Source organism: Gekko japonicus, unplaced genomic scaffold (genome assembly GCF_001447785.1).
Source record: "Gekko japonicus isolate JY-2015 unplaced genomic scaffold, Gekko_japonicus_V1.1 scaffold1302, whole genome shotgun sequence".
NCBI lineage: Eukaryota > Metazoa > Chordata > Lepidosauria > Squamata > Gekkonidae > Gekko > Gekko japonicus.
The window spans coordinates 191,067-217,195 of NW_015173167.1; the positions used below are offsets into that span (position 1 = coordinate 191,067).

The window sequence follows — 26,129 nt, forward strand, 5'->3', positions numbered from 1 at the left end:
ACAAGCACTCCAACTCCCTGTTTTTACCTTGGACACTTCTAGCTTGTGATCAACCAGAACACCTAGATCCCTTTCACATGTGCTGCTGTCAAGTCAAGTCCCTCCCATTCTATATCTGTGCCTTTGGGGTTTTTTGTACCTAAGTGTAGGACTTTGCACTTATCCCTATTGAAATTCATTTTATTCGTCTCAGCCCACTGTTCCAGCCTATCTAGATAATTTTGAATCCTGACTCTGTCTTCTTCAGAATTAGCAATCCCACCCAGCTTCGTGTCATCAAAAAAAAACCACCCAGCTTCGTGTCATCTGCAATTTGATAAGCATCCCCTCTATGTCTTCCTCCAGGTCATTTATAAAAACATTGAACAACACTGGGCCTGGACCGAGCCCGTGGCACTCCACTCAAGACTTCCCTCCACGTAGACACAGAGCCATTTACGAGCACTCATTGGGTACGATTTTTCAACCAACCATGAATCCACCCAACGGTGGCACCATCCAGCCCACACTTAACCAGTTTATCCTCAAGGATATAATGAGAAACTTTGTCAGATGCTTTACTCAAATCTAGATACATTATATCCACAGCATTGCCAGAGTCAACCATTTTGGTAACTCTGTCAAAAAAGGAGATAAGGTTGGTCTGGCATGACTTAGTCTTGATAAACCCATGCTGGCTACTACCAATTAACTCATTCCGTTCAAGGGGCTCACAGACAGAGTGTTTAATAATCTGCTCTAGAATTTTCCCAGGTATTGATGCCAAGCTGACAGGCCTGTAATTTCCCGGGTCTGTCTTTTTTCCCTTTTTGAAGATCGGGACAACATTTGCGCTTTTCCAGTCTTCCGGCACAACACCGGTACTCCAGGACATCTCAGAGATTAGAGCCAGAGTCTCTGAAATAACATCTGCAATTTCTTTTAGCACCCTGGGATGCAAGCCATCCAGCCCTGGAGATTTGAAAGTATTTAAGGCAGCTAGATGCTCTCTAACCATTTCCTTACTTACTCTGGACTGGCAGTTTCTCCTTCCTTCATATGCCCTGCATTCTTCAGTTTGCATACAGCTCGCCTTATGGTTAAAGACGCAAAGTGAGAGTTGAGTAATTCCGCTTTGTCTTCATTCCTTGTTAAGGCTTGACTGTCTTCCCCTAGCAATGAGCTTACTCCATCCCTGTTCTTCTTTTTCCTCCGAACATAGGCATAGAATTTTTTCTTGTTGTTTTTAGCATCCCTCGCAAGCCTCAGCTCCATCTGCGCTTTAGCCTTTCTGACACCATCCCTACAGATTCGAGCCTGCCACTTATCTTTGCCCACTTCAAATTCTAGTTCCCCTGAATAATCAGTTTTCATTTTTTAAAATGTCTCCAGTCCTTTTTCATTGTGGAGCACTGTGTTCATATTGCCAGGAAGGGAATGTGGAGGTGAAGCTGCAAAATGTCTGGACTGGGTGGGAATTCGCTGCTCACCCGATTGTTTCCATTCCAGTGCAGAAAGAGGTCCAAAACACATATGTTGACAAAGTTCTCCGGATTGTCGAATCATTTCGAAAAAGCTTCATCCAAACAGGGCCATCTATAACCTTATGATTACAAAAATAAATAAATAAAAATAATATATATATTGTTGGACAAGGGCAGTATACCTATGATATAATAAAATTCTAATTAATTCTAATAAATATGATTATACATAATATTGCGTGTCTTCTATTTTTTTGTAGAACATTGAATGAAGTGTCAATAATTTTAATACATGGAAGACTATCTATAAAAGTACACAATTACACAATTACAACAGGAAAAAATAATAACAGGAAAAAATATTACATCTTACAAGAGTAAATTGTACGACAAACTAAATATGCTAAAAAACTTAGGAACACTCACCCTCACCAGTCATATAGACACATGTTGCATTTACAAGTGGGCCATCTGGATAGAGAAACGTATTAGCCTTAACAGCCTGAACTTCATCAACATATGTGTTTTGGACCTCTTTCTGCATTTTGTACATGTTTTTGTCTTTATAATTGTATTACAGAATCCAATAGATGGTCTCCAGTGTTCCCTCTAAGCTGAGTTAGTGTGAGCTAGCTCACAGGTTTTTAGCCTCTGGCTCACACATTTTTGTCTTAGCTCAGGAAGAGTGGCTCTGGAACAAACTAATTTATGGAGTAGCCAAATTGCTCGCTCACAACTTTAATGCCAGTAGCTCACAAAGTAGAATTTTTGCTCACAAGACTCCACAGCTTAGAGGGAGCATTGATGGTCTCTATTGCATGTTTACAGCTTTTTCATTTTTTTTACTGCTGCAGCACACTGGGTTGACACTTTCATTGAGTTATCCGCAATGACCCCAAGATAGTCTTCCCTTACAGCAAGCTCCAACCCCATTAGCCTATACTTGAAGCTGGGATTTTTTTTGTCCCAATGTGCATCACTTTATACTTACCAACATTGAACTTCACTGGCAGTCTTTAAGCAGCGGCTGGACAAACACTTGTCAGGGATGCTCTGGGCTGATCCTGCACTGAGCAGGGGGTTGGACTAGGTGGCCTGTATGGCCCCTTCCAACTCTGTGATTCTGTGAAGTTCATTTTTCACGTTGTTGCCCACTCCCCCAGTTTGTGGAGGTCCTCTTGGAGCTCTTCACAGTCAGCCGTGGTTTTCACCATCCTGAATCATTTGGTGTCCTCTGCAAACTTGGCTACTGCACTACTCACCCCTAGTTCCAGATCACTGATGAATAAATTACATAGTACCGGCCCCAATACTGATTCTTCTGGGGACCCTCACTGAGAACTGTCCATTGATTCCTACTTTAACACAATGGTGTTACTCTGTCTGTAGCACTAGAAAAGAGCAAGAGTCCAGTAGCACCCCAAAGACTAACAAAATTTTTGGCTCACGAAAGCTCATACCTTACCACAAATTTTGCTAGTCTTTGGTGCTGGAGAAGACTCTTGAGAGTCCATTGGACTGAAAGAAGGTCAAATCAGTCAATCCTAAAAGAAATCAACCCTGACTGTTCCCTGGAAGGCCAGATAATGAAACTGAAGCTCAAATACTTTGGCCACCAAATGAGAAGGGAGCACTCACTGGAGAAGACCCTGATGCTGGGAAAGACTGAAGGTCAAAGAAGACGGGGACGGCAAAGGATGAGATGGTGAGACAGTGTCATAGATGCAACGAACATGAAATTGAGCAAACTTCAGAGGACGGCGGAAGACAGGAGGGCCTGGCGGGATCTGGTCCATGGGGTTGCAAAGAGTCGGACTCGACTGTGCGACTGAACAACAAAAAAGGTGCTACTGGACTCTTACTCCTTTCTACTGCTATGAGGTATCAGCTATTGAAATCTAATTGAGTGACAAACAAATACAAAATATTTGGTGATCAATCAGAAACCATATAGAAAATATTTTACATCAATAGTCACAAAGGGTGGGGGGAAACTACAGCATGAGCCATTATAAAGCATAAGGGTATTTAGTGTTGTCTAAAACACAATGAGGAGCTGCGGTGGCTCCAGTGGTTAAGATGCTGAACTGCTGGCTATGAAAGGTCGGTAGTTCAGCAGTTCGAGACCTGAGTGTGCCGCATGACGGAGTGAGCTCCCGTCTCTAGTTCCAGCTCCTGCCAACCTAGCAGTTCGAAAGCAAGAAACTGCAAGTAGATAAATAGGTACCACTTCAGTGGGAAGGTAACAGCGTTCCGTGCGCCTTGGTGTTTAGTCATGCCGGCCACATGACCATGGAAACGTCTTCGGACAGTGCTGGCTGTTCGGCTTTGAAACGGAGATGAGCACCACAACCCTAGAATCAGACTCGACTAGCTTTCGAGCAAGGGAACCTTTACCTTTTAAAAACAGAATGAACCAAGGGCTTGACCTGGGTGGTCCAGGCAAGCCAAATCTCATCTGACCTCAGAAGCAAAGCAGGATAGGTCCTGGTTAGTACTGGATGGGAGACCACCAAGGAAGTCCAGGGTTGTGATGCAGAGGCAGGCAATGGCAAACCGCCTCTGAAACCTCTCTTGCCTTGAAAACCCTCTGGGGTCCCCACCAATCAGCTGTGACTTGATGTCACTTTTCTAGCACCAATAATATGATCACTTTTCTTCAGGTCATTTGCCTCTTGTTGAACCTGTCTAACTTTACTTCCTTGTTGAATACCAAGAGTGTTGATCTGCCATCGTAACTCTGTGTATGCTTCTGAGGAAAGCAAACCTCTCTTCCATTTTACATCCTTCAGCTTTTGCTACCTTTGGCACTCGGTGCAGACACCGGCTGTAAGTGTCCGTCTCTGCCGTCCTAAATGCATTGGTTGGCCCATTAGTCCTGTGGATGTCAACGTACTTGTATGTGTTTTACTGCCACCATTTGGGAAACTGCAATAAAAACTGAGCTGTGGAGCATTCTAAATTCCAAAGATGGAACTTTTTAATGCGTGATCAGCAATATTCCTGGTAGGCAGCAGAAGATTTTTTACAATTATTATTATGCCTATATGGCTTCATTTAACAGCCTGAGCACAAAGTTATACTTTATGGAGGACAGGGTTTTAGATTTTGATCAAGACCGCAGAAAGCTGTTCAGATGGTTTAGTGCAATATAAGAATGAGATTAGTATTCCAGAAGTGAGTCAAACGCAGAATTATTTGAGCAGTGGGGCCGTTCTGATTGCAGGCTCATCTTGTTCCATTCCAACAAATAATTTTCTCTCAAGGGTCAGTCTTGGTCAAAACCGACTGAGGGTTTTGTGCAAGAAGGTGGCTGTGCACTGTACTGATTGTTTGGTGCCTGTACCGTTATGAACCCAATTTGATGCTTTTAAATGTGATTTTTTTAAAAAATGATGAACAAACATTTAAATGAATATTCATTATATACGTGCAGTAATTTTAAAAAGACAGTCAGATGGGATGAGGAATAAAATAGATGACTGAACCGATGTTTAATGAGCTCTGCCTGTCTGTCATTTTACACTGCAAAGGCAGAACAAAACTGGTAAACTGGTAAGTAAGGCTGGAGACAGCATTGCTCTCGTTTTGATTCTACTTCAGGAGGAACACTGTGTATTAGTCTGCTTGCTGGCTTGCTACCTACTCGACCTGTATATTTGAATAATTACCAATTTATTATAAACCACAGCCTGTGTTTTAGGCCATCTGTCTTAAAAAAAGAAGAAGTAAATTGACCAGCAAAACATAAGGCTACCATGAAACCTCCTATTGGTTGTGGAAATGGGAACATGGAACAATGCAGAATGCAATATCAGTTGCACCACTTTGTTAAAGAGACATGCAATTTACATTCGATTTCCTTTGAGTCACAGGACAATAAGTACATTTGTCAGGTTAAGAACATAAGAACATAAGAGATGCCAATGTTGGATCAGGCCGAAGACCACTTCCTGTGGCAGTGAATTCCAAGTGTTAATCACTCGTTGGGTGAAGAAGTACTTCCTTTTATCCGTTCTAACCCGACCGCTCAGCAATTTCATGGAGTGCCCACGCGTTCTTGTATTGTGAGAAAGGGAGAAAAGTATCTCTTTCTCTACCTGCTCTATCCTATGCATAATCTTATAAACCTCAATCATGTCACCCCTCAGTCGTCGTTTCTCCAAGCTAAAGAGCCCTAAGCGCTTTAACCTTTCCTCATAGGGAAAGTGTTCCAACCCTTTTATCATTCGAGTTGCCCTTTTCTGCACTTTTTCCAAAGCTATAATATCCTTTTTAAGGTGTGGTGACCAGAACTGCACACAGTATTCCAAATGAGGTCGCACCATTGATTTATATAGGGGCATTATGATATTGGCTGATCTGTTTTGATCTGTTTTGTATCCTGGACAACAAGTTTGTTTACCTTCAAGTGGGGAGTGCAAAGCCATCTCACCCGTTGTCTCCTGTACTGCTATCAGATTGAAAGGGAAGCAATGGATGAGCTAATGCTTTCTTATACTTGCATTCAATGATGGATAAAAGATAAAAGATAAACTTTTGTAATTTATGGTCCTCGTTTGGATGTTCACAAAACGAATTCTGGGGAACTTCGTCAACAACTATGCTATGCTATGCTGGGGATTATTAGGAAGGGTATTGAAAACAGATCAGCCAATATCATAATGCCCCTATATAAATCAATGGTGCGACCTCATTTGGAATACCGTGTGCAATTCTGGTCACCACACCTTAAAAAGGATATTATAGCTTTGGAAAAAGTGCAGAAAAGGGCAACTCGAATGATAAAAGGGTTGGAACACTTTCCCTATGAGGAAAGGTTAAGGCGCTTAGGGCTCTTTAGCTTGGAGAAACGACGACTGAGGGGTGACATGATTGAGGTTTATAAGATTATGCATGGGATAGACAAGGTAGAGAAAGAGGTACTTTTCTCACCTGGAAGTAAAGAAATATTTCAGACCCAGCTGAGCTCTGAGTGGGAGACAGAGCTGCTAGAGGGGTGAGTGTTTTTCCCCAGTATTTAAGAAAGCACCTTGCTAGAGGCACGAGCCCCCTACAGAGAAGCCTCAAAGGGAGATTACAATATGATATTGCAGAACTAAAATTCATTAACAAGTTTTGGACAATGAACCCCTCAGGTGGGGGAGAGCTGAATAGGGACATAGGTTTCTCACCTCATTACAGATGTTAATTTCCTGCATTCCTCACCTGTGTGAAGAAATGCATGTTTTCTCCCTTTCTCACAATACAAGAACTCATGGGCACTCAATGAAATTGCTGAGCGGTCGGGTTAGAATGGATAAAAGGAAGTACTTCTTCACCCAAAGAGTGATTCACACATGGAATTCACTGCCACAGGAAGTGGTGGCGGCTACAAGCATGGACGGCTTCAAAAGGGAATTAGATAAGCATATGGAGCAGAGGTCCATCAGTGACTATTAGCCACAAGGTATAGCAAGTGATGCACTGTATTCTTGGTGCTAGGGGGGGTCAACAGTGGGAGGGCTTCTAATGTCCTGGCCCCACTGGTGGACCTCCTGATGGCACTGGTATTTCTGGCCACTGTGTGACACAGAGTGTTGGACTGGTCTTTGGCCTGATCCAACATTGGCATCTCTTATGTTCTTAACCATCACGATTATACTATGGACCTCTTTTGCACTTTATTTGTAATTATATGAATGCTATAACTGTTGTTAAAATTACATTGTTTCACTTGGAGTGTGTAGCGCTTCTTTACAGCTTTCTGCTTTGTTATTTTGGTATTTAAATTTATCAGCAATGGATTCACAGTGAAACAAAGCCAACGTTCCAGTTGTTTTGGCTACAAATATTTGAAACTAGTGTGGGTTCTTTGGGGGATTTACCTTGTCACTTGTGGAGGTGCTTTGGAAGCAGCTATAGTGCTCTCGAACTGAAGGTTATTACAGAATGAAGAAGTAAAAGCCCTACAGCTAATTAGCTTTGGAAATTTTTATTCAAAAGCTATACGATAAGCCCTGGGAAACAGCGCCATGTTTTAGGAAATTAAAAGCTGTTTTCCGCTAGCCAATATTAAATAGATACGTGAACAAAGACCAGAGAGTGAGAAGTCTATTATGAAGCTGTCAAGGCGAAGTCAAACAAAACCTTAAAAGTTGACTTGTGCAGTAGTAAGTGTGTTTGTAAAACCACTGTTGTGTAAAAAGACATTTTACATTTTCAAGGAGACCAATTTAGGATCTGTTTGTGTTGTGCTGTGAATTTTAATTGAAACAAATGTTTTGCCTTTCCCTATCTGCCTTCTGCATTAATGTAGTTTGAGCCCAAACAAGTAACACACTGTGGAATATCAAAACTGAAAATACAGAATTTACAGACTGCAGAACAGAAAATACAGACTGCAGTTTCTTCCCAATGGGGATCCAAAGCAGCTTCCATTGGTCTTCTCTGCTCTGGGGAAATGTGTCTGTATTCAGGGAAATGTGTCTAGAATAAAAAAGTGCCCAGTACAGGAAAATCCTTGGTATGAAAATACTTTGAGAAAACAAGTACAATATACTCAATATTTAAATTATACAAAGGATAATAGTTATTCTGATACAAGATTACCCTTCAAAAAATTAGTTCATCTTTGTGTCTTCTGTACAGGCACATGTTAATGCTAATTTAGTCCCATTCACAGATCTTTATTACATCCAGTCTCAGCTATAATCACCCAGTACTTATGCATCTTGACTCTAAATCAGGGGCATCAAACATGCAGCCTGGGGGCTGGATCAGGCCCCCGGAGGGCTTCCATCAGGCCCGCAGTGGAACTGACCATCTTCTGCTTCCAGTTCTGCTGCTGCTGCTGCATCATAGCTTGCTTCGCTAGACTCTCTTAATCACTCGGCCATTTCATGTTTTAACCTGGGTCCTAGACTCAGAACTCTGAGCATGAGATTTCTGTGGTGAATGTCAATAAATCAAAAGTAGGTTTGCAGTTTACAGAGCTAATGTTTTAAGCATGTTTTTATTTTAAGTTTAAAAAAATCCTTGTGTTTGTGTCCTTTATAAAGTTTATATTTCACTACCTGGCATTACATTTTATGACACACATGGCCCGGCCCAACAAGGTCTCGTTTATGTCAGATCCGGCCCTCATAACAAATGAATTCGACACCCCTGCTCTAAATGGTCTGTCCTGATAACAACCCCCACCCCTATAAGTAATGGTTGAGGGGGTTCTGTTCCACTGTATCTGACTAAGTGTGCAGGCACACGGAAGCTTATACCGTGAATAAAACTCTGTTGGTCTTAAAGGTGGCACCAGACTCAAACTGTGTTCTTTTAATAATCTATGTCTTTAATGGTCTATAATAATAATAATAATAATAATATGCCATTAATAATCTATGCCAAGAAATTAAGCAAAGAAAGCTTTTCCTGGAATAGATACAAAAGGACAGGATGGGGCCGCATGGTAGGACGCATGCTATGTCTGCAGAAGGACTGAGAAGCCCAGTCCCTGGTATCTACAGTTTAAAGAGCTAATGGAGGAAATGTCCATCAATGGCTAAAAGCTATGGTGACCAAAGGGAAGCTCCACATTCAGAAACAGTAACCAACTCTCTGAATACCAGTGCTAGGAGGCAACACTGAGGCAGCCCTTGTCTTCTGTGCCCTGCCTGTTAGTCCATAAAAGCTACTTCTCTGACTAGCTCTCAAATATTCTGTGTGCCTGAAGTTATATCCTGTTTTAGTCCCATTTAGGGTTGCCAAGTGGCACTTACCTTGCCGGCTAGTATGGCCGTGGCCCCACCCCCAGTGTGCCCAGCGTCATAACGTCACTTCCCTGTGACGTGCACGCTGGGGCGGGGTTCCCCCCGGGGCCCGATTCCCCGGCGTCGGGGAACGGGCTTCTGGGGTGGGGGGTTTTCTGCCCCCCAGGGGGACTTGGCAGCCCTAGTCCCATTACTGAAATCAGTATATGTGATAATTTAGTAAAAGATGATTTTTAAAAGCATACTGTGATGTGCAGTGAAACAATTGACCCTAAAAACAATGGCAGCTTTAAAATACTTTAAAAGTCCATTGCTGAATGCTAATACACAAAGATGTTTAAAGTTGTACTCTGGTGTTCTTAGGCTGCTGCCACACACGCTAAGTAATCCACTTTCAATCCACTTTCAGTGCACTTTCAAAGTGGATTTTGCCAGTTCACACAGTAAAACTCCACTTTGAAAGTGCACTGAAAGTGGATTGAAAGTGGATTACTTAGCGTGTGTGGCAGCACCCCCCCGTTATAACTGGAGAGTGCTTTCTAAGGGATGCAAAGTGTTTGCAAAACTTCGCCCAGCTGGTTCGACTCAGCACTATCATTGGTTCTTAGCCTGAGCTCCACTGAAATCAAAGGAACTAAACTACTTTTCAAACTGGCATTTTCTCTCAAGTAATTTGCAGATGTTGCCAGATAAACACTTCAAATGAATTGAGTGCTTTTGCTTTCTCAGCTTCATATCCTCTTGAACAGGGCTAACGCTTACTGCTTTTACAATTGTGCATAGTGCGTTATTGCCCTGACCTGGATAGCCAAGGCTAGCCCAAACTTGTTAGATTCTGGAAGCTAAGCAGGGTTTGCCCTGGTCAGTATTTGGATGGGACACCACCAAAGAATACCAGGGTTGCTACGCAGAAGCAGGCGATGGCAAACAACCTCTGAACATCTCTTGCCTTGAAAACTCTATCGGGTCGCCATAAATCGGCTGTGACTTGACAACAAAAAGGTACATTAGCCTTAAAGCTGATAAATGCTTTTCTGACCTCCATAGGATATGTCGATATCGGCCTAATCCCAAAAGGCGCAAGAAACATCAGAGTGGTAGAAGTGGAAGAGGCAGGAAATTTCCTTGCGTTGAGAAGCAAGGACCCAGAAAAGTATTATCTGAATGGAGGGTTCATTATCCAGTGGAACGGAGACTACAAAGTGGCAGGAACAACATTTCAGTATGACCGGAAAGGAGACCTGGAAAACCTCACCGCAACTGGACCCACGAATGAATCGTTGTGGCTGCAGGTAGCGTAAGGCAAGGGGTTGTGTGAGAACCTGGCACTAGTGGTTGTTGGGAGTCCACACTAGCAGGCCAACGGTATAAATCTGCTTTATTTGAACTGCAACACAAAAGGCCTCAGGCAGGCATCCATCTTGGAATCAGGCCTCAACTAACCCCCCCCCCCCACCTTCCTCGGAAGTAGGCCTTAGTCTATCTGCTACTCTGCCACTAGGTGGCAGCCAACAGGAATATGTATTACTAGGGTTGCCAACCTCCAAGTCGTGGTTCGAGACCTCATAGAATTGGAATCCCGTAATCTGGTATTACAATTGATCTCCAGTGACAGAGAGCCGTTCACCTGGAGAAAATGGCTGCTTCGGAAGGTGGACTTTATGATGCTGGACCCCACTGAAGTCCCTCTCCTCCCCAAACTCCACCTTCCTCAGTCTCCACTCCCACTCCCAATCTCCAGGTATTTCCCATTCCAGAGATGGCAGTCCCTACTATAGATATGTAACTGGGCAACCCTAACACTAGCCTCTATAGCTGTACTTTTAACACTGGCTTGATTGGGAGTCATTTAGCAGGGAGGGAGAATGTCACCTACCCCAGGTGCTCTGGAAAGCCGGAAATAACACGGCGTGCCTACATCACCCAGAAGTTACATAGGCACATTGGCGACTTCAGGGGATGACACTCTGGGTTTTGGGGAAAACTCTGTTAGAATTAGCTTCAAACGGTAGAGCTTTGCCCCAAAACCAGAGTGTTGCCCCCCGACATCCCCAACATGCCTATATCACCTGGATAGGGTTGCCAAGTCTGGGTTGGAAATACCTGGTGACTTTGGGGGTGGAGCCAGGAGAAGGCGGGGCTTGGGGAAGGGAGGGGCCTCAGCATAGTACAATGCCATAGAGTCCACCCTTCAAAGCAGCCATTTTTCTCCATGGAAACTGATCCCAGTCAGCTGGAGATCAGTTGTAAAAACTGGAGATCCCCAGGCCCCACCTGGAGGCTGGCAACCCTACACCTGGAGGTGACGTAGGCACGGAGTGCTTCTTCCCTGCCCTCTCCCAGAGTATCCCAGTAAGTCCCCCGACAGCTTATCCTTCAGAACTGGCGACCTTAACCTTGCAACATCTTCACACTTGCGGTTCTCTCTGCAGTCATGGCCACTGCTAGCCTTTAGTTCTCACTGAGGCGGTAGATATGGCCATACTGATGTGTCCATACTGTACTACATCAGGTGGGAGCGTGTGCAATTGATTGCTTCTCTGTCTACAAGAAAATCCCCCTCCCAATAGGAAACCGGAACCAGGAAGATGGCTAGGCTGGGGCCCTTCTTCTTAATTGGTTTTTCAGTGGGGAAGGGATTCAGTCATATGATCTCTTGTTAACAGGGGTCATTTCGTAGAAAAAGAGCTAGGGGGACTCATTAGCATAACTCATTAGCATATGCCACACCCCCTGACATCACCGGAAGTGTGTCCTCCCCACAGCCGGCGGCGACCTCCAGCGGGCACCAGCAGGGAGCTCCAGGCCCCGTCCTCCCGCACCTCACCCGGGGGGATGGCGTCCCCCCGCGTCCCCCCCCCAAATGACCCCTGCTTGTTAACATCTGAACAGAACACGGAGCTGCCCCCTGGGACGGTTTTAGTTAGGAAAATGGCATGGTGGGACCTTGAACCTCTCTTTCTGCCTGCTCTCAGTGGAGACCACGTTTCTGATAATTGAATGGGAGCTCCATTCATTAAGCTGTCAGCATCTGGTTTGGTGTCTGGGTTGACCCTCTGTAAGAACAAGTCTTGTAATGCAAATGGACATGAATGAGGTATAGAGGACACTGTCAATGACAGGAACAATGCCTTCCAGTACAGGCCCAATCAAATCTCCACAGCTTTGTATTATCAATTGTGATGGATTTCAACAAAAGCCAAATTTACCCTGGCTTCTTTTGAATGTACCAAAATCAAGCTTTCTTGTTTATATGTCTGTTTGGTGCCAGCTCTCTGTCATGAGTTCACAAGATCGAAACAAATCACGTTTCTTGTTTTTGCAGCTCCTTTTTCAGGAGAATAACCCTGGAATAAAATACGAATACACTGTCGGTAAAGACTGGAACTCTGAGAATGAAGTGGAGGAGCCAGAATATTTTTGGCAATACAGCAGCTGGACAGGTTGCAGTGTTACGTGTGGGAAGGGTAAGAGGTGGTGCCCGGGCCGTGGATCTCTCACTCCCAGCTGCTTTGGCCTCACCAGTCATTATCCTAACAGCCTGCGAACTGAGGAACAAATGGATTCAAGTGTAGAAAAATGGCTCTTATTATCACCTGGCTTAATCCCCAGGCCCTTGGATAAAACACCCTGTTAAACAGCGTGTTGAGAATGGCCTTGAAAAACTACTAATCATCAGTCAGTTAAACCTAATATAAAACAATGGGGGGGGGGTTCCTACCACAAAATTGTGTGGTGGGGTTCCCCCACCTTGATTTAAAGAAGTGAACATTTTGCATCAGCTCATGCTATGTAGTAGTTATCAACAATGTTTTCCCATGCTTTTAAAAGATAAAAAGGCTGTACTTTAAAAAATCATTGTAGAAAACCTTCTCTTGGTATTATTGTGCTGTATCCTACCACTCCACTAGGGTTGCCAGATTGGTGTTTTTTTAATACCAGTCACACCAACACTCAGTCCTGGCTCCTCCCAGTGCAAACAGCATGAAACATTCTGTTTGCACCGGGAGGAGCACCCAGCCCAAGCGCAAAAGAAGCAGCAGTAGACGAAGAAGAGCTGGGTTTTATACCCCACATTTCTCTGTCATAAGGAGTCTTACAATCGCCTTCCCTTCCTCCCCCCACAAGAGGCACCTTGTGAGGTAGGTGGGGCTGAGAGAGTTCTGAGGGAACTGTGTCTGGCCCATGATCATCCAGCTGGCTTCCTGTGGAGAAGTGGGGAATCAAGCCCAATTCTCCAGATTAGAATCTGCCGCTCTTAACCATGCTGGCTCTCCGGCAGCTGCTACTTCATTCTTGAACTCAGTGCCAACTTCTCCAAGGCCGAATACCATGTCTTGCACTCTTGGGGGTCAGTAAGGTTGCCAGTTGACTTGGACAGTCCAGAATTTTCACTGACTATTTGGGGGGAAACTGGAAAAATACTGGATACTTAAATGTCTGGTATTTGTTCCAGATTTTTCCTCCAGACAATCAGTACCGGACTGCCCGTGTCAGTATCAGATACTGTCCAGGTCAAATACCAGACTGTCTGGGTCATTACCAGATACCTGGCACCCTTGCACTCCACTCAACTAAGCATGGAGTTTAGGTAGAGGATGAGCCCATGTGCACATGAGTGGAGTGGTAGAATACAGCCCAGGATCCCAGTGGGAGGGCTTCTGGTGTCCTGGCCCCACTGCTGGACCTCCTGATGGCCCCTGGTATTTTTGGCCACTGTGGGACAGAGTGTTGGACTGGATGGATCATTGGCCTGATCCAACACTGGCTTCTCTTATGTTCTTATTCCATCTTGAAGATATGGAACTATTTGTCAGATTAACTTTAAAAACAACAAAACAGGGCGAAGAGCTTCTCTAAAAGGGAGTAAGCATTGCTTTTGGTTCACCCCTTTTTCTGGCCAGGACCTTCAGCTATAACAACAATTCCTCATTTCCCAAGGTCCGTTTATTATAATGATTTGTCATAAGTGAACACAGCCTTGTGGCAGGAATTCCACAAATGCAGTCTCCTTCCTGGCTTGGTCAAGGGAAGGTTGCACCTGTTAAATTTCTGCCTGCTCAGGTTCTCTGGAGAGGTGGCGTATAACATTTCCAAACAAATCGTGTTACAAACTCCCCCCAAATAAATTTCAAATGCTCTAGCAAGTTTTGGGGCCTTAGCTGTGATGATGGGTATTTCTCGCACTGAACGTTTGAATTCAGATTTGCAAAGCTTCTTTTCAGTCAATAATGTGAAAAGACCTGCTGCGCTTCTGCTCCATTTAGAATCGTTTCATGAGGGTAATTACTTCACTCCCCTGCAGGAAATTGCTTGATGATACGTTAGGCTGGCCAGCTGATTAAAAAGAATCCTGCCTTGTGATTTTGGTTAAATTAATGGATAAACAATTAGTTCCTTTCTTGGTTCCTCAGAGCAAGTTGAGCATGGCTCAGGTTTTTTTATGACTGTGGTACAGCTGAAGGCACAGCTAGAAAAGAGATGTGAGAATTCCTTGATGGGATTGTTTGTAATTTCAGTGCCGCTCCAAAGCCCCCTGAGGTGTGTTGGGGCGGGGGGGGGGGAATGTTAGCCTCCCCCTCATAATGACAATAGAATTCACCTTTGCGTATTAGCAGGCAAACCTCCCCCCCCCCTTCCAGGTTGATTGGTCCTAAACACAAGAACAGCACTGCTAGCTCAGACCAATGATCCATCTAGTCCAGCATCCTGTTTTACCCAGTGGCCCATGGGATGACCCCAGAAGGCTGGTTTGCCCTCCCTCTGCCCCTCTCTCTTTCCAGCCACCCACAGCTAAGCCCTGCATGGCAGCATGACTCACCCGGGGGGGGGCCTGGCTTGTGGGGAGGCAGGGCCGACACCCAGCTAAACTACACACGGCAGGTTGGCTCAGTGGGCTGGTTGGCTTACCTGCTCACACCCTTGGGGGTGTGCATGGCAGGCTGGCTCCCTCCATCTCTCCTGCAGGTGTGGTGGGTCCAGGGGCAAGCTGGGCAGGTTTGGCCCTTTCCAGGGCCATTTCTCCCTCCCAGTCCACCCCTGAAGCCGCCATTTCCCCCTCCCAGTCCACTTCTGAAGCCATCATTTCTCCCTCCCACCCCTGAAGCCGCCATTTCTCCCTCCCAGTCCACCCCTGAAGCCGCCCTCCCAGTCCACTTCTGAAGCCAACATTTCCCCCTCCCAGTCCACCCCTGAAGCCACCCCACCAATGCATCCATCCAGCCTGTCTTTCTTGTTCAGGGCCTGTCTGCGGTCAGGTGCAGCAGCCCTGGGTGTCACCATTGCCCATGGGGCAGAGGGACACCTACCAGGGGCAGCCTTCCTGCACTGGGGGAAGCAGTCAGTTGCTGGAGCACCAAAAGACCGTGGGCTGGCCCTGAACCCCCCAAAATTGCATACTGAGGTTGCCATTTTTTAAAAAAAAAAATGCTAAAATTGGCAAATGTATACTATTGTGACTTGGCACCATTTCTGTTTCTACCATAAGGTCATATTCTTGGTGTCATGATGTAATAGCACTAATCACCACAAACTGAAAAAAAGGCTCCAGAAATCTTCTCTCCCCCCCCCCAGGTTGTGCTGATTAGTGCTATTACATCATGATACCAGGAACATGATCTTATGGTATATACTTCTCCCATCATCAATAAGGGGGAATAGTGGATTTATTTTTGCAATAGAGCCGAACTCCCTGTGTAGATGGGAATGTCCAGGAGGTTCATTGTGTCGAAGTGCAACACCCACCGATGCATATGGATCATTTGTAGGGCTGCCAGGTCCTACCTAATCACTGGTGGGGGGATTTGGGGAGCATTCCTGGAGGGGGCAGGGACGTCGTGTGACACCCTGATGTGATGACATCACCCAGAAGTGATGTCATCGTGTTGGTGACGCTCTGGTTTGAGGGTAGAACTCTGTGGTTTGAGGGCAAATTAACCATAGAGTTTTGCCCTCGAACCAGAGCGTCCCCCGTAATGTCACTGACACTATGACATCACTTCTGGGTGATGTCATTATCAGGGATGTCACCTGGAGGTGTGGCTGTTTGGGGGTGGGGTTTCACCCATCAGCCAGGTGGCTGGCGGCGGGCAGAAGAACCAGGGGGACCCTTTGCTGGAACCTGGCGACTGGCAACCTTAATCATTTGTTGTAATTCCTCATACAGCTAATGTGAGGATAGCAACGACTTGATTGCAGAGAATGGCTCCAATGTGGAACCATCCCATGACATAATGTATCGTGGGGGCAGGCAATCCACAAGCGGTTTGGTTTCCCTCTGTCTCATGTGATCTTAGGCCTTTGGTGTCAGGCAAGGAAGAGGCATCTCATAAGATGAAGCCCTGGTGCGGCTTCTCCTGTGTCCTGAAGAAGTAACGAAGGGGAAGACCCCATGAATAGGGAGGGACTGACGCTTCATCTGCTCCTCTGCCCATATTGCTGCCTTGCCTCTGAATACTAAATATAACTTCTCTTCCAGGCTTCCAACGACAGATTGTCCGCTGTGTGAAAAAGGGGAAAGGTGTGGTGAAAAGCTTATTTTGTGATCCAGACACTCAACCCAATGGAAGGCAAAAGAAATGCATTGAAGAGGACTGTCCCCCAAGGTAGCAAATATGTCATTTAAGGGAAGGTACTCTTGGATGATGATAATTTTTAATTGTATTAATAATAATGTGAAATGGGGTTGAAGAGTCAGAGTTCAGAGAATGGCTGGTCAGTCAGCATCCCCCGTCCAAATTTTAATTCAGCCACAGATTCGTTAGGTATTCAGTCCTCGAAGGCAAACGCCATCTGTAATATGGCCTAGCATCAGTGGTCATAGGGTTACTGAGATAATAAGCATGAAGCATTTTAAAGAGTCTGCAAAGCCATAATACAAAGTGACACTTATTTTTAGTCTTCATGCCCCAGATGTCTGCCCACAAGGGAATGTCAGTCAGTTTGTTTAACATATTCCTGAACCACTTCCCCAGTAGTCCAAAAACTAAGGGGAAAGCAATCAATTATGTTTGAGAAACCTGTGATCATCTATTTGACAGGTGCCGAAAGGCCCCCACAACTGTAAGCAAAAGGACCTGTCAGTGCATAGTGAGGGGCACTTGTAAAGTCACCAGCTCCCAAACCAATTATTTCCTTCTACTCTCATCCCTATTTGCATGTTTCAAAAATAAACTACCAAACTGATTGCTGTGGCAAACTCCTACCATTTTTATGGATATATTTCTAGTAACAGATACCTGGCTCAAAGGCTCAAAATATCATTTGCAACCATACAAAATGCCAGCTGTGGAGCTGAGGACAGATGTTTTAAATGTACTTATGTATAGAATCATAGAATGTTAGAATTGAAAGGGACCTTGCAGGTCATCTAGTCCAACCCCCTGCACTCTGCAGGAGCATAGCCGAAAGTATCTCCCCTGCTTTTAGCTAGCTGTTCTTGTGAAGGAAATGTCATGTGCCAAACCCTGTCACTTCAAACATACTTCAAGATAGCCAGTTTGGTGTAGTGGTTAGGAGCGCGGACTCTAATCTGGGAGAACCGGGTTTAATTCCGCCTCCTTCGCATGCAGCTGCTGGTGTGACCTTGGGTCATTCACAAGTTTTTTCAGAGCTGTTCTCTCAAGAGCAGTCCTTGAAAGAGCTCTCTCAACCCCACCTACCTCACAGGGTGTCCGTTGTAGGGAGGGGAAGGGAAAGGAGACTGTAAACCGCTCTGAGACTCCTTCGGGTAGTGAAGGGTGGGGTATAACTCCAATCTCTTCTTCTTCTTCTACAGTGTGTGTGTTATTATAGGCTCGGTGGTCACCAGGGTCTAGCAGTAAACATTTAACAGTGCTAAGGGATGGTGCAGCTGGAGTCTTAGAGCCCGTACTTGGTTTCTCTGGATGAGAGTATTCATCCCTAACTGGCCTTAACGTACATTTTTCAGTGATGGGTTTTATGATGCTGTTGATTTTATAGAGTAAATATTGAACATCTGTTCAAGGAATCTGCCATTTTATTGCCCTCCTTGCTTTGCTTTAACTGCTGCTTAAAACAACATCTCAATCGGGTGATGTGATTAAACTCATGTACATGATTTTTTTTTAAAGTATATGTAGTGAGATGTTTGTAACTCAGTGCAAATTTCCATATAATCTGATTAAGTGACAAATTGCCTATTTAATATAAGAGCAAAGCATAGCAACAGACTATAAGAGATTACTAAAAACAAGAAAAACCTATGGCTCTTTGCCTTAACTACACATTAAAGATACATAGGCCCTGTTCATACGAGGCGTTTTAGGCCGGGAGGGGGACGGAACGGGGGCAGAGCAAACGGGCGCGATCCCACGGCAACATCTGGGAATCGTTGCCTGCCCGTCCCTGTTCCGTCCCAAACATCGATACCGCGCAGCAAAAAAGCACCACCTACCTAGGTGGTTGTATCCCTTGGAGCGCCTCAAGCCAGGCCGTGGGATCGGCAGGCGCGTCCTTGCGCCACCGCATCTCGGCCCCCAGTTGTACTGCGCATGCTCGAGCATGCGCAGTTCGGCAGCCTCCCCCTCCCATCGGAATCTTGCTCCCCGGCATCTGATCGTGCCGGGGAGCAATGCGCCGCGGCTGAGGGGATCCGTGGGATCCCGCCGCGGCGTCTCAAGTTTGGTGCGGCTCTGATTAGCCGCGTTTCAGCCGTCCCGTGTGGCAGGGACCATAGTTACCAATTCAGGAACATCCAACAGTCCAGAATAGTCCAAGTCACCAAGCAGGCATTTGTTATCCAAGAGACAGCATTTCAGGAGCAATAAAAAAGGCAGCAAGAGCCTCAGAGCTAAGAGAACAAGAGACTCGAGAACAAGAAGAGCTCACTTCCATAGGGATCAAACAATTATACCCCAATCTGATCATGATTAGCCGTGGCCATTCGGCCAATCACGAGCAGCAGGGGTGTGTGGCCAATTTCAGGTTGCCATAGCTGCACATAAGGTGTGTGTATAGATTGGCTAGGAGTTTGGAGACCCCGCCTGCAGTCATGTGACCCCAAACTCCAGCTACTTCATTGTGTATGTGACTTGTCACATGTGGGCCAGGAAGTGGAGCCATGAGGTCTGGCTTTTGACATGAAGGTGTGAAAGAATGTGGGTTTATGGCATGGCTATTGAGGCCATGTGGCCTCACCATTTGGCTTGCAACAGGAAATAAGACACAGCATGTTATCATAATGTAATCACAGGAGAAGGCATGTGGATATAGAAAGCAGAAAGCAATTCTTCTATACGGTGGCTCAGTGGCAGAGCATTTGCTTTGCATGCGGAAGGTCCCAAATTCAATCCCCGGCATCTCCAGCTGGCACCTGGTGATGTGAAAGCTCTCTGCCTGAGACCTTGGAGAGCCACTGCCAGACAATATTGACTTTGATGGACCAGAGGTCTGATTTGGTATAAGCCAGCTTCATGTGTTCAGGAGAGCAGATGGAGGATTTAATTTGTTTTAAAGAAACCTGACAAGCCTGCTTTTAAATGTCTATATCAGCTTTATCTGTACCAGCACCACCCATATTCCAGTACAGAAGAAGAAGCCTTGCTGAAGAAGAATCAGCATGGCTTCTACAAAGGAAAGCCCCGCCAATGTTTTAGAGTTTATTTAGGATGTTCATAAACATGTTGATGAATTTTTCTTCACATACTTTTAAAATTGAAAATATATAGCACTGTTGAGTTCAGAATTCAAAACAAAATCCCAAATTTGCTAAGTAATTCTATTGTTCTGCAACCGAAATACAATCCACAAGAAATCCAAGACCCTTTCCAGTTCCAATTTTAAATCCATACAACCATCACCATGGAGGTAAAAATTGTACTTTTAAAAAATCATATTTTAAAACTGCTTTTCCAGCACAAATGTACAAATAAAGCCATATTTAAAAAACATCAGAAATCAAATAGCCACTAGCCTAGTCACCTGCTGCAAGTCAGTTTTTTGTTACAATTTTAAAAGAAATTCATTATTAACTTTACTGCCTGGGGTCGGGCAAGCTAATAAAGAAATCACAGACTAGTAACTTCTGGCATTTAAAAAAAATTATTTAAAGAGAAAACAATCAACTTTTTTTAAAAAAAAATATATATATATAGTCATTAGGCTACCCAAACATATATCCTCCATTTATTCTAGGAAAGTTTATGTTGTATTACATTCAGGGGTCGTTTCGTAGAAAAAGAGCTAGGGGGGCATATTAGCATAACTCATTAGCATATGCCACACCCCCTGACATCACCGGAAGTGTGTCATAAGGCCACACCCCCTGACATCACTGGAAGTGTGTCATAAGGCCACACACCCCACCCCCAACGGTCCTGGCCGCCGCCGCCAGCCTTGCAGCTCCACTGCCGAGCCCCAACTTACCCTCCCTCTTCTCCTGCCTCCTCCTAGCTGAATGAGGGCCAGAAGTGGGGCGGCCGGAAGCAGGGGGCGGGGCTTCGTCATGTGTCCCGCCCCCGTACCTCACCCGGGGGAACTGCAATCCCCCCGAAATGACCTCTGATTACATTCTACAGGCACCCCTTAAAATGAATGGAGTTTGTGTATAGTGGCATCGGGTGGATTGTTCCCAGGATGCTGGCAAGTAGCAAAGAATTTTAAAAGCTCTACCTGTGTGCCAAATAGGGTTGCCAAGTCTGGGTTGGAAAATACCTGGAGATTTTGGAGGTGGATCCGGGAGAGGGGAGGGTTTGGGGAGGGGAGGGGCCTCAGCACGGCACAATGCCATAGAGCCCACCCTTCAAATCTGCCATTTTCTCCAGGGAAGCTGATCTCTGTCGGCTGGGGATCAGCTGTAAAAGTGGGAGATCCGCAGGCCCCACCTGGAGACTGGCAGCCCTAGTGACAAACAAAACATGAAAAGATACGACGAATTGAGGAGAGTTTGCTGGGTGGAAAATGTAATCCAAAATGATATCCTCTCTGTTTATCAATTTATTATGAAGGGGCCCCTGCCCCTTGCCGGAGCACTGATATTTAGCAATGTTTTTTACCAGGGAGATCAATACATTATATAATTTCCCACGAGTTGGTCTATTTGCTGTTGGACTAATAGACAAAATATTAAGATGCAGGACTGAAGGCAGTACAGTCCCTGTTTTCCAGCAATCCAGTAATATCCCTTGGGCAGGTAATTGCCAAAAGCAGACGCTCAGTCGCTGTGGATTAAAGGGCTTACCGGCTCAGAGTTAATATATGGAGTAGGATTATGCAGACTTCGTAGAAAATGTCAAAGGTGTAAACTACAGTAATTAAACGAGGATGCAAAGGACCACATTTCGTTTCCCACTGCAAACTGTCATTCAGAACTGAATCTATTACCCCAGAGGAACAACCCACTTTAATATAAAAGTTTTGGAAGGTTGAATTGTGTTGTTTTAGTTTGGGGGACTTTCTTCCAGTTATTTAGGCATAGGTACAAGATATGATAAGGGTCTGCGGTGGCTCAGTGGTTAAGACGCTGAACTGCAGACCGGAAGGTCGGTAGTTCAGCAGTTCGAGACTCTAGTGTCGCATGACGGAGTGAGCTCCCGTCTCTGGTCCCAGCTCCTGCCAACCTAGCAGTTCGAAAGCAAGAAATTGCAAGTAGATAAATAGGTACCACTTCAGTGGGAAGGTAACTGCATTCCGTGCGCCTTGGTGTCTAGTCATGCTGGCCATGACCATGGAGAAGTCTTTGGACAGTGCTGGCTCTTCGGCTTTGAAACGGAGATGAGCACCGCACCCTAGAGTCGAATTCTACTAGCTTTCGAGCAAGGGAAACATTTACCTTTACTTTCAAGATATGATAGTTGTATGTTTTTATATTGCCATAGAACCAGGTGTGTGTGGAGGGATCGCCTATTCATAAAAACCTTGGTCTAGAGCAGTTCTCTAGAATCTATTATTACCTTCAAATCAATGTATCAGTCTCAATATATGAAATATATGGTACTTCCTCTGTGGCTTGCAGAAAGTTTCATTCACAGTTGCCATCAGCCTAAAGAACCACGTGACTACCATACATCCTTTGTGTCCTTGCATCAAATGCACGCATATAAGATATTGATATTAAATATAAAACTATGCCCTTTTTAAGTACCAGCATACTACCACAGACGTAAAGTTGTCTCTCCCCACTACTGTTGGATCTTAGCCAACCCTTGCAGGGGTGGCCCACCCCACTAGGCAGCCCTAGGCAATTGTCTAGGAGACACCAAAAATGGGGAGCCCCAGGGCACCCGCTGGCCCCAGCACCGGAGGGGAGATGTCTAGCCCAGCTGGCCTAGGACACCCAGAGCCCCTGTGCTGACCCTGAGCCCTTGTGCAGCTGGAGTGAACCGGGTTTGATTCCCCACTCCTCCACTTGCACCTGCTGATGTGACCTTGGGTCAGTCACAAGCTCTGGCACAGCTGTCCTTGAAAAAGAGCAGTTTGTGTCAGAGCTCTCTCAGCCCCACCCACCTCACAGGGTGTCTGTTGTGGGGAGGGGAAGGGAAAGGAGTTTGTAAGCCGCTCTGAGACTCCAAGTGAAGGGCGGGGTATAAATCCAATCTCCTCCTCCTCCTCCTCCTCTTCCTCCTCCTCCTCCTCTTCCTCCTCTTCCTCCTCTTCTTCCTCTTCTTCTTCTTCTTCTTCCTCTTCCTCTTCTTCTACCCCCGCTTTGGGGGCCCGATTTCCGCCACCGCGGAATCGGGCCCCGGGGGGAACTCCGCCCCCCAAAGCTCAGCGTGGCTGCGTAGCACGTCACTTCTTGTGACGTGTTGGTGGTGCGCACGCACCACCGAGAAGCTCCCGGAGCCCGGCAAGGCTCCCCCGCTGCCAAGGCAAGAAGACTTGGCAACCCTAGCTCCTGCCAACCTTGTGTGCTGCTATCCCAGGGTCAGGGTGTCTCTGAAAGGGTCAAGTACTGAGCTGAGAATACGGAGGCTGCAAAGAAGTTAGGGCCAGGTGTGTGTGTGTGTGTGTTTGAGAGTATAGGCCCTTTATTTCCATCCCTGGTGTGAAGTCGGAAGCTCAGGGAGGCCTGCAGCTTTTTTGCCGTTCAGTCCCTACAGCAACAAGGAGCTGCGGTGGCTCAAGTGGTTAAGACGCTGAACTGCAGGCTGTGGAAGGTCGGTCGTTCAGCAGTTCAAGACCTGAGTGTGCCACGTGACCGAGTGAGCTCCCGTCTCTAGTTCCAGCTCCTGCCAACCTAGCAGTTCGAAAGCAAGAAATTGCAAGTAGATAAATAGGTACCTCTTCCGTGGGAAGGTAACAGCGTTCCGTGCGCCTTGGTGTTTAGTCATGCCGGCCACATGACCACGGAAACATCTTTGGACAGCATTGGCTCTTCGGCTTTGAAACGGAGATGAGCACCACGACCCTAGAGTCGGATTCGACTGGCTTTCAAGCAAGGGAACCTTTAAATAGGTACCACTTCAGTACTGGCCAATTAGGCAACCTCCCGCGCGCGGACTAAGGCTTAGAGACCGTTAGGTAGCTGAAGCTGAGAACGAACACTCTCCCACAGCACCTAGGGAAGTCCCAGACACTACAACACCCTCCTGCACATCTGTATAAATAAGCGTTTCAGCGCACAGCAGAGAAATCACAGAAAGGAATGCAGTAGCAATTAACCAGACACAGACCAACCTCCCCAACCTTCATGGCAGCGTAGCTGACACTGTCTGTGTAATGAATTTGATGTGCCTCCAGCAATTGGTTGTGCAGGTGAACATAATGAAATCTGTAAGAGTCCAGTAGCACCTTAAAGACTTAACAACATTTGTGGTAGGGTATGAGCTTTTGTGAGTCACTGCTTATTTCTTCAGATATGTATCTAAAGAAGTGAGCAGTGACTCATGAAGGTTCATACCCTACCACACATTTTGTTCGTCTTTAAGGTGCTACTGGAATCTTACTCTTTTCTACTGCTACACAAACACAGCTACCCATCTTCATCTATCACAAGAAAATATGGGAAGCAGTTTGCAAAACTAAAAGTGCTGTATAATGACAGATAGTAACAAGGTGTTCTGTTTCTGTCTGTTGTCATGAGCGTACTTACATGGAGTTTCACATAGTTCAGGGCCTAACAATGTGCTTCATTTTCCCTGGAACTTCTTGAGTTCGTGCACTATCACATGCGCATGGAGTTCTGGCTGAGCCTGATCTGGATGGGTATTGTGGTGTACACAGAAAGACTGCCTATGCCTTTCTTCCTGTAATGGCTTCAGAGTAGCCACTTCTTTCCCCACTGGGATAACCTTCACATACCCATCAGTACACCTGAGCCCCCAACTGAGGAAATACCAGGCCATTTCAGTTTGGGGAAACAGTGCAGGGGGGAGGCTGAAGCCCCTTTCTACTCATATGCCATGGTTCTGATCCTAGTCCAGCCCTATGCGCTTGGGAATTGAGTTCCCAATGGGGAGTGCCCATGGATCATACGGACACAGGGGAAAACACAACATCCCCACTGTTTGATGGGGAAAGGTACAGCAGCCGTGCCTTGGATGAAGCACACACACCATTTTTGACATTCCTTTGTCTGGCGTAATAGGTGGTGGGCCGGGGAATGGCAGAAGTGCTCAACCGACTGCGGCCCAACGGGAGAGAAGAAGCGAACGGTCCTGTGCATTCAGACCATGGGGCTTGATGAGCAGGCGTTGCCTGCAGAGGATTGCCATCATCTGCTAAAGCCCAAGACCCACCTTTCGTGCAACAGAGACATCCTGTGCCCGTCCGACTGGACAGTAAGCAACTGGACTGAGGTCGGTTCTCCACCTTGTCACTTTTTTTATCCTTTGTCTCTTTCATGGAGCTCAGGGCAGTTGACATGTGGATCCCAAGTGATCTTTCATACATGCAGATTCGAGTCCAGTGGCACCTGAGAGCAGAGGTGTTGAACTCATTTCTTAATGCGTTCTGGCATAAATGTCACTGTTGGGCCGGACTATGTGTGCCATAAAACGTAATGCCGAGTACCAGAGATATAAACTTTATAAAGGGCAGCCACTGATAAGCTCTGAGTTGGTGTGTCCTCACTGCAAGGCCCCCTGGGCTGGGAGGGGGGGTGCAGAGGAAAACCCACATGAGTGGATTGGAGAGCCAGCAGTGCAACACTGGGCATATGTTCCCATGCTCCAGAAGAGGAATCTCTATACCCCCTCTCCCCCAGGTGCAAACGCTGATCCCTGCGGCCATACAGGACAGCACCTCCGGAGCTGCAGGCTGAGTGGAGAGGTATGAATGCAGCTGCAGTGGCTCCCAAACAGTGTTCCCTCTAAGCTGAGTTAGTCTGTGCTAGCTCACCATTTTTTTAGCCACCAGCTCACACATTTTTGTCTTAGCTCAGGGAGGATGGCTCCAGAGCAAACTAATTTATGCAGCAGCCAAATCGCTCGCTCACAATTTTAATGCCAGCAGCTCACAAAGTAGAATTTTTGTTCAAAAGGCTCCACAGCTTAGAGGGAGCACTGCTCCCAACTTACCAGCCCCTGAAGTGAAGGGGTTCTGCTTGACTACTGCAGACGAGGGTATCCCGCCGTGCTGAAGCCACAGTTGGAGTGGATCTGCCCACCCACCTCCAAGCAGCCTCCTCTTCCCTCCCTTGCATCAGCTGCTCACAGGCTGCATAACAGCCCCGGGTGGGCCAGTTCTGGCCCCCGGGCCTTATGCTTGACACCGCTGCCTTAGAGTGTATATATTAAGTACCGTTAAGTCCAGAGGTCATTTCGGGGGGGATCGAGGGGGATCGCAGTTCCCCCGGGTGAGGTAAGGGGGTGGGGCACATGACGAAGCCCCGCCCCCTGCTTCCGGCCCTCATTCAGCCAGGAGGAGGCAGGAGAAGAGGGAGGGTAAGTTGCTTCCTCCCTGCCTCTCCCCACCCCTGCCTGCCTGGGGCCAGGGAGGGCCTTCGCGGGGCTTCCTTGCACTC

At 46.2% G+C, this 26,129-nt stretch overlaps 1 protein-coding gene across 1 annotated transcript in view; it reads left to right on the forward strand.

Moving 5' to 3' along the window:
- The window catches only part of ADAMTS12 (ADAM metallopeptidase with thrombospondin type 1 motif 12), a 131,171-nt gene that overhangs the window by 84,186 nt on the left and 20,856 nt on the right, over nucleotides 1–26,129 (forward strand). The window contains exons 14-17 of the mRNA XM_015422520.1: nucleotides 10,256–10,500; nucleotides 12,534–12,675; nucleotides 16,686–16,812; nucleotides 24,753–24,963. Coding sequence (XP_015278006.1) covers nucleotides 10,256–10,500; nucleotides 12,534–12,675; nucleotides 16,686–16,812; nucleotides 24,753–24,963 — 725 coding nt within the window. The remainder of the gene's footprint in view (nucleotides 1–10,255; nucleotides 10,501–12,533; nucleotides 12,676–16,685; nucleotides 16,813–24,752; nucleotides 24,964–26,129) is intronic.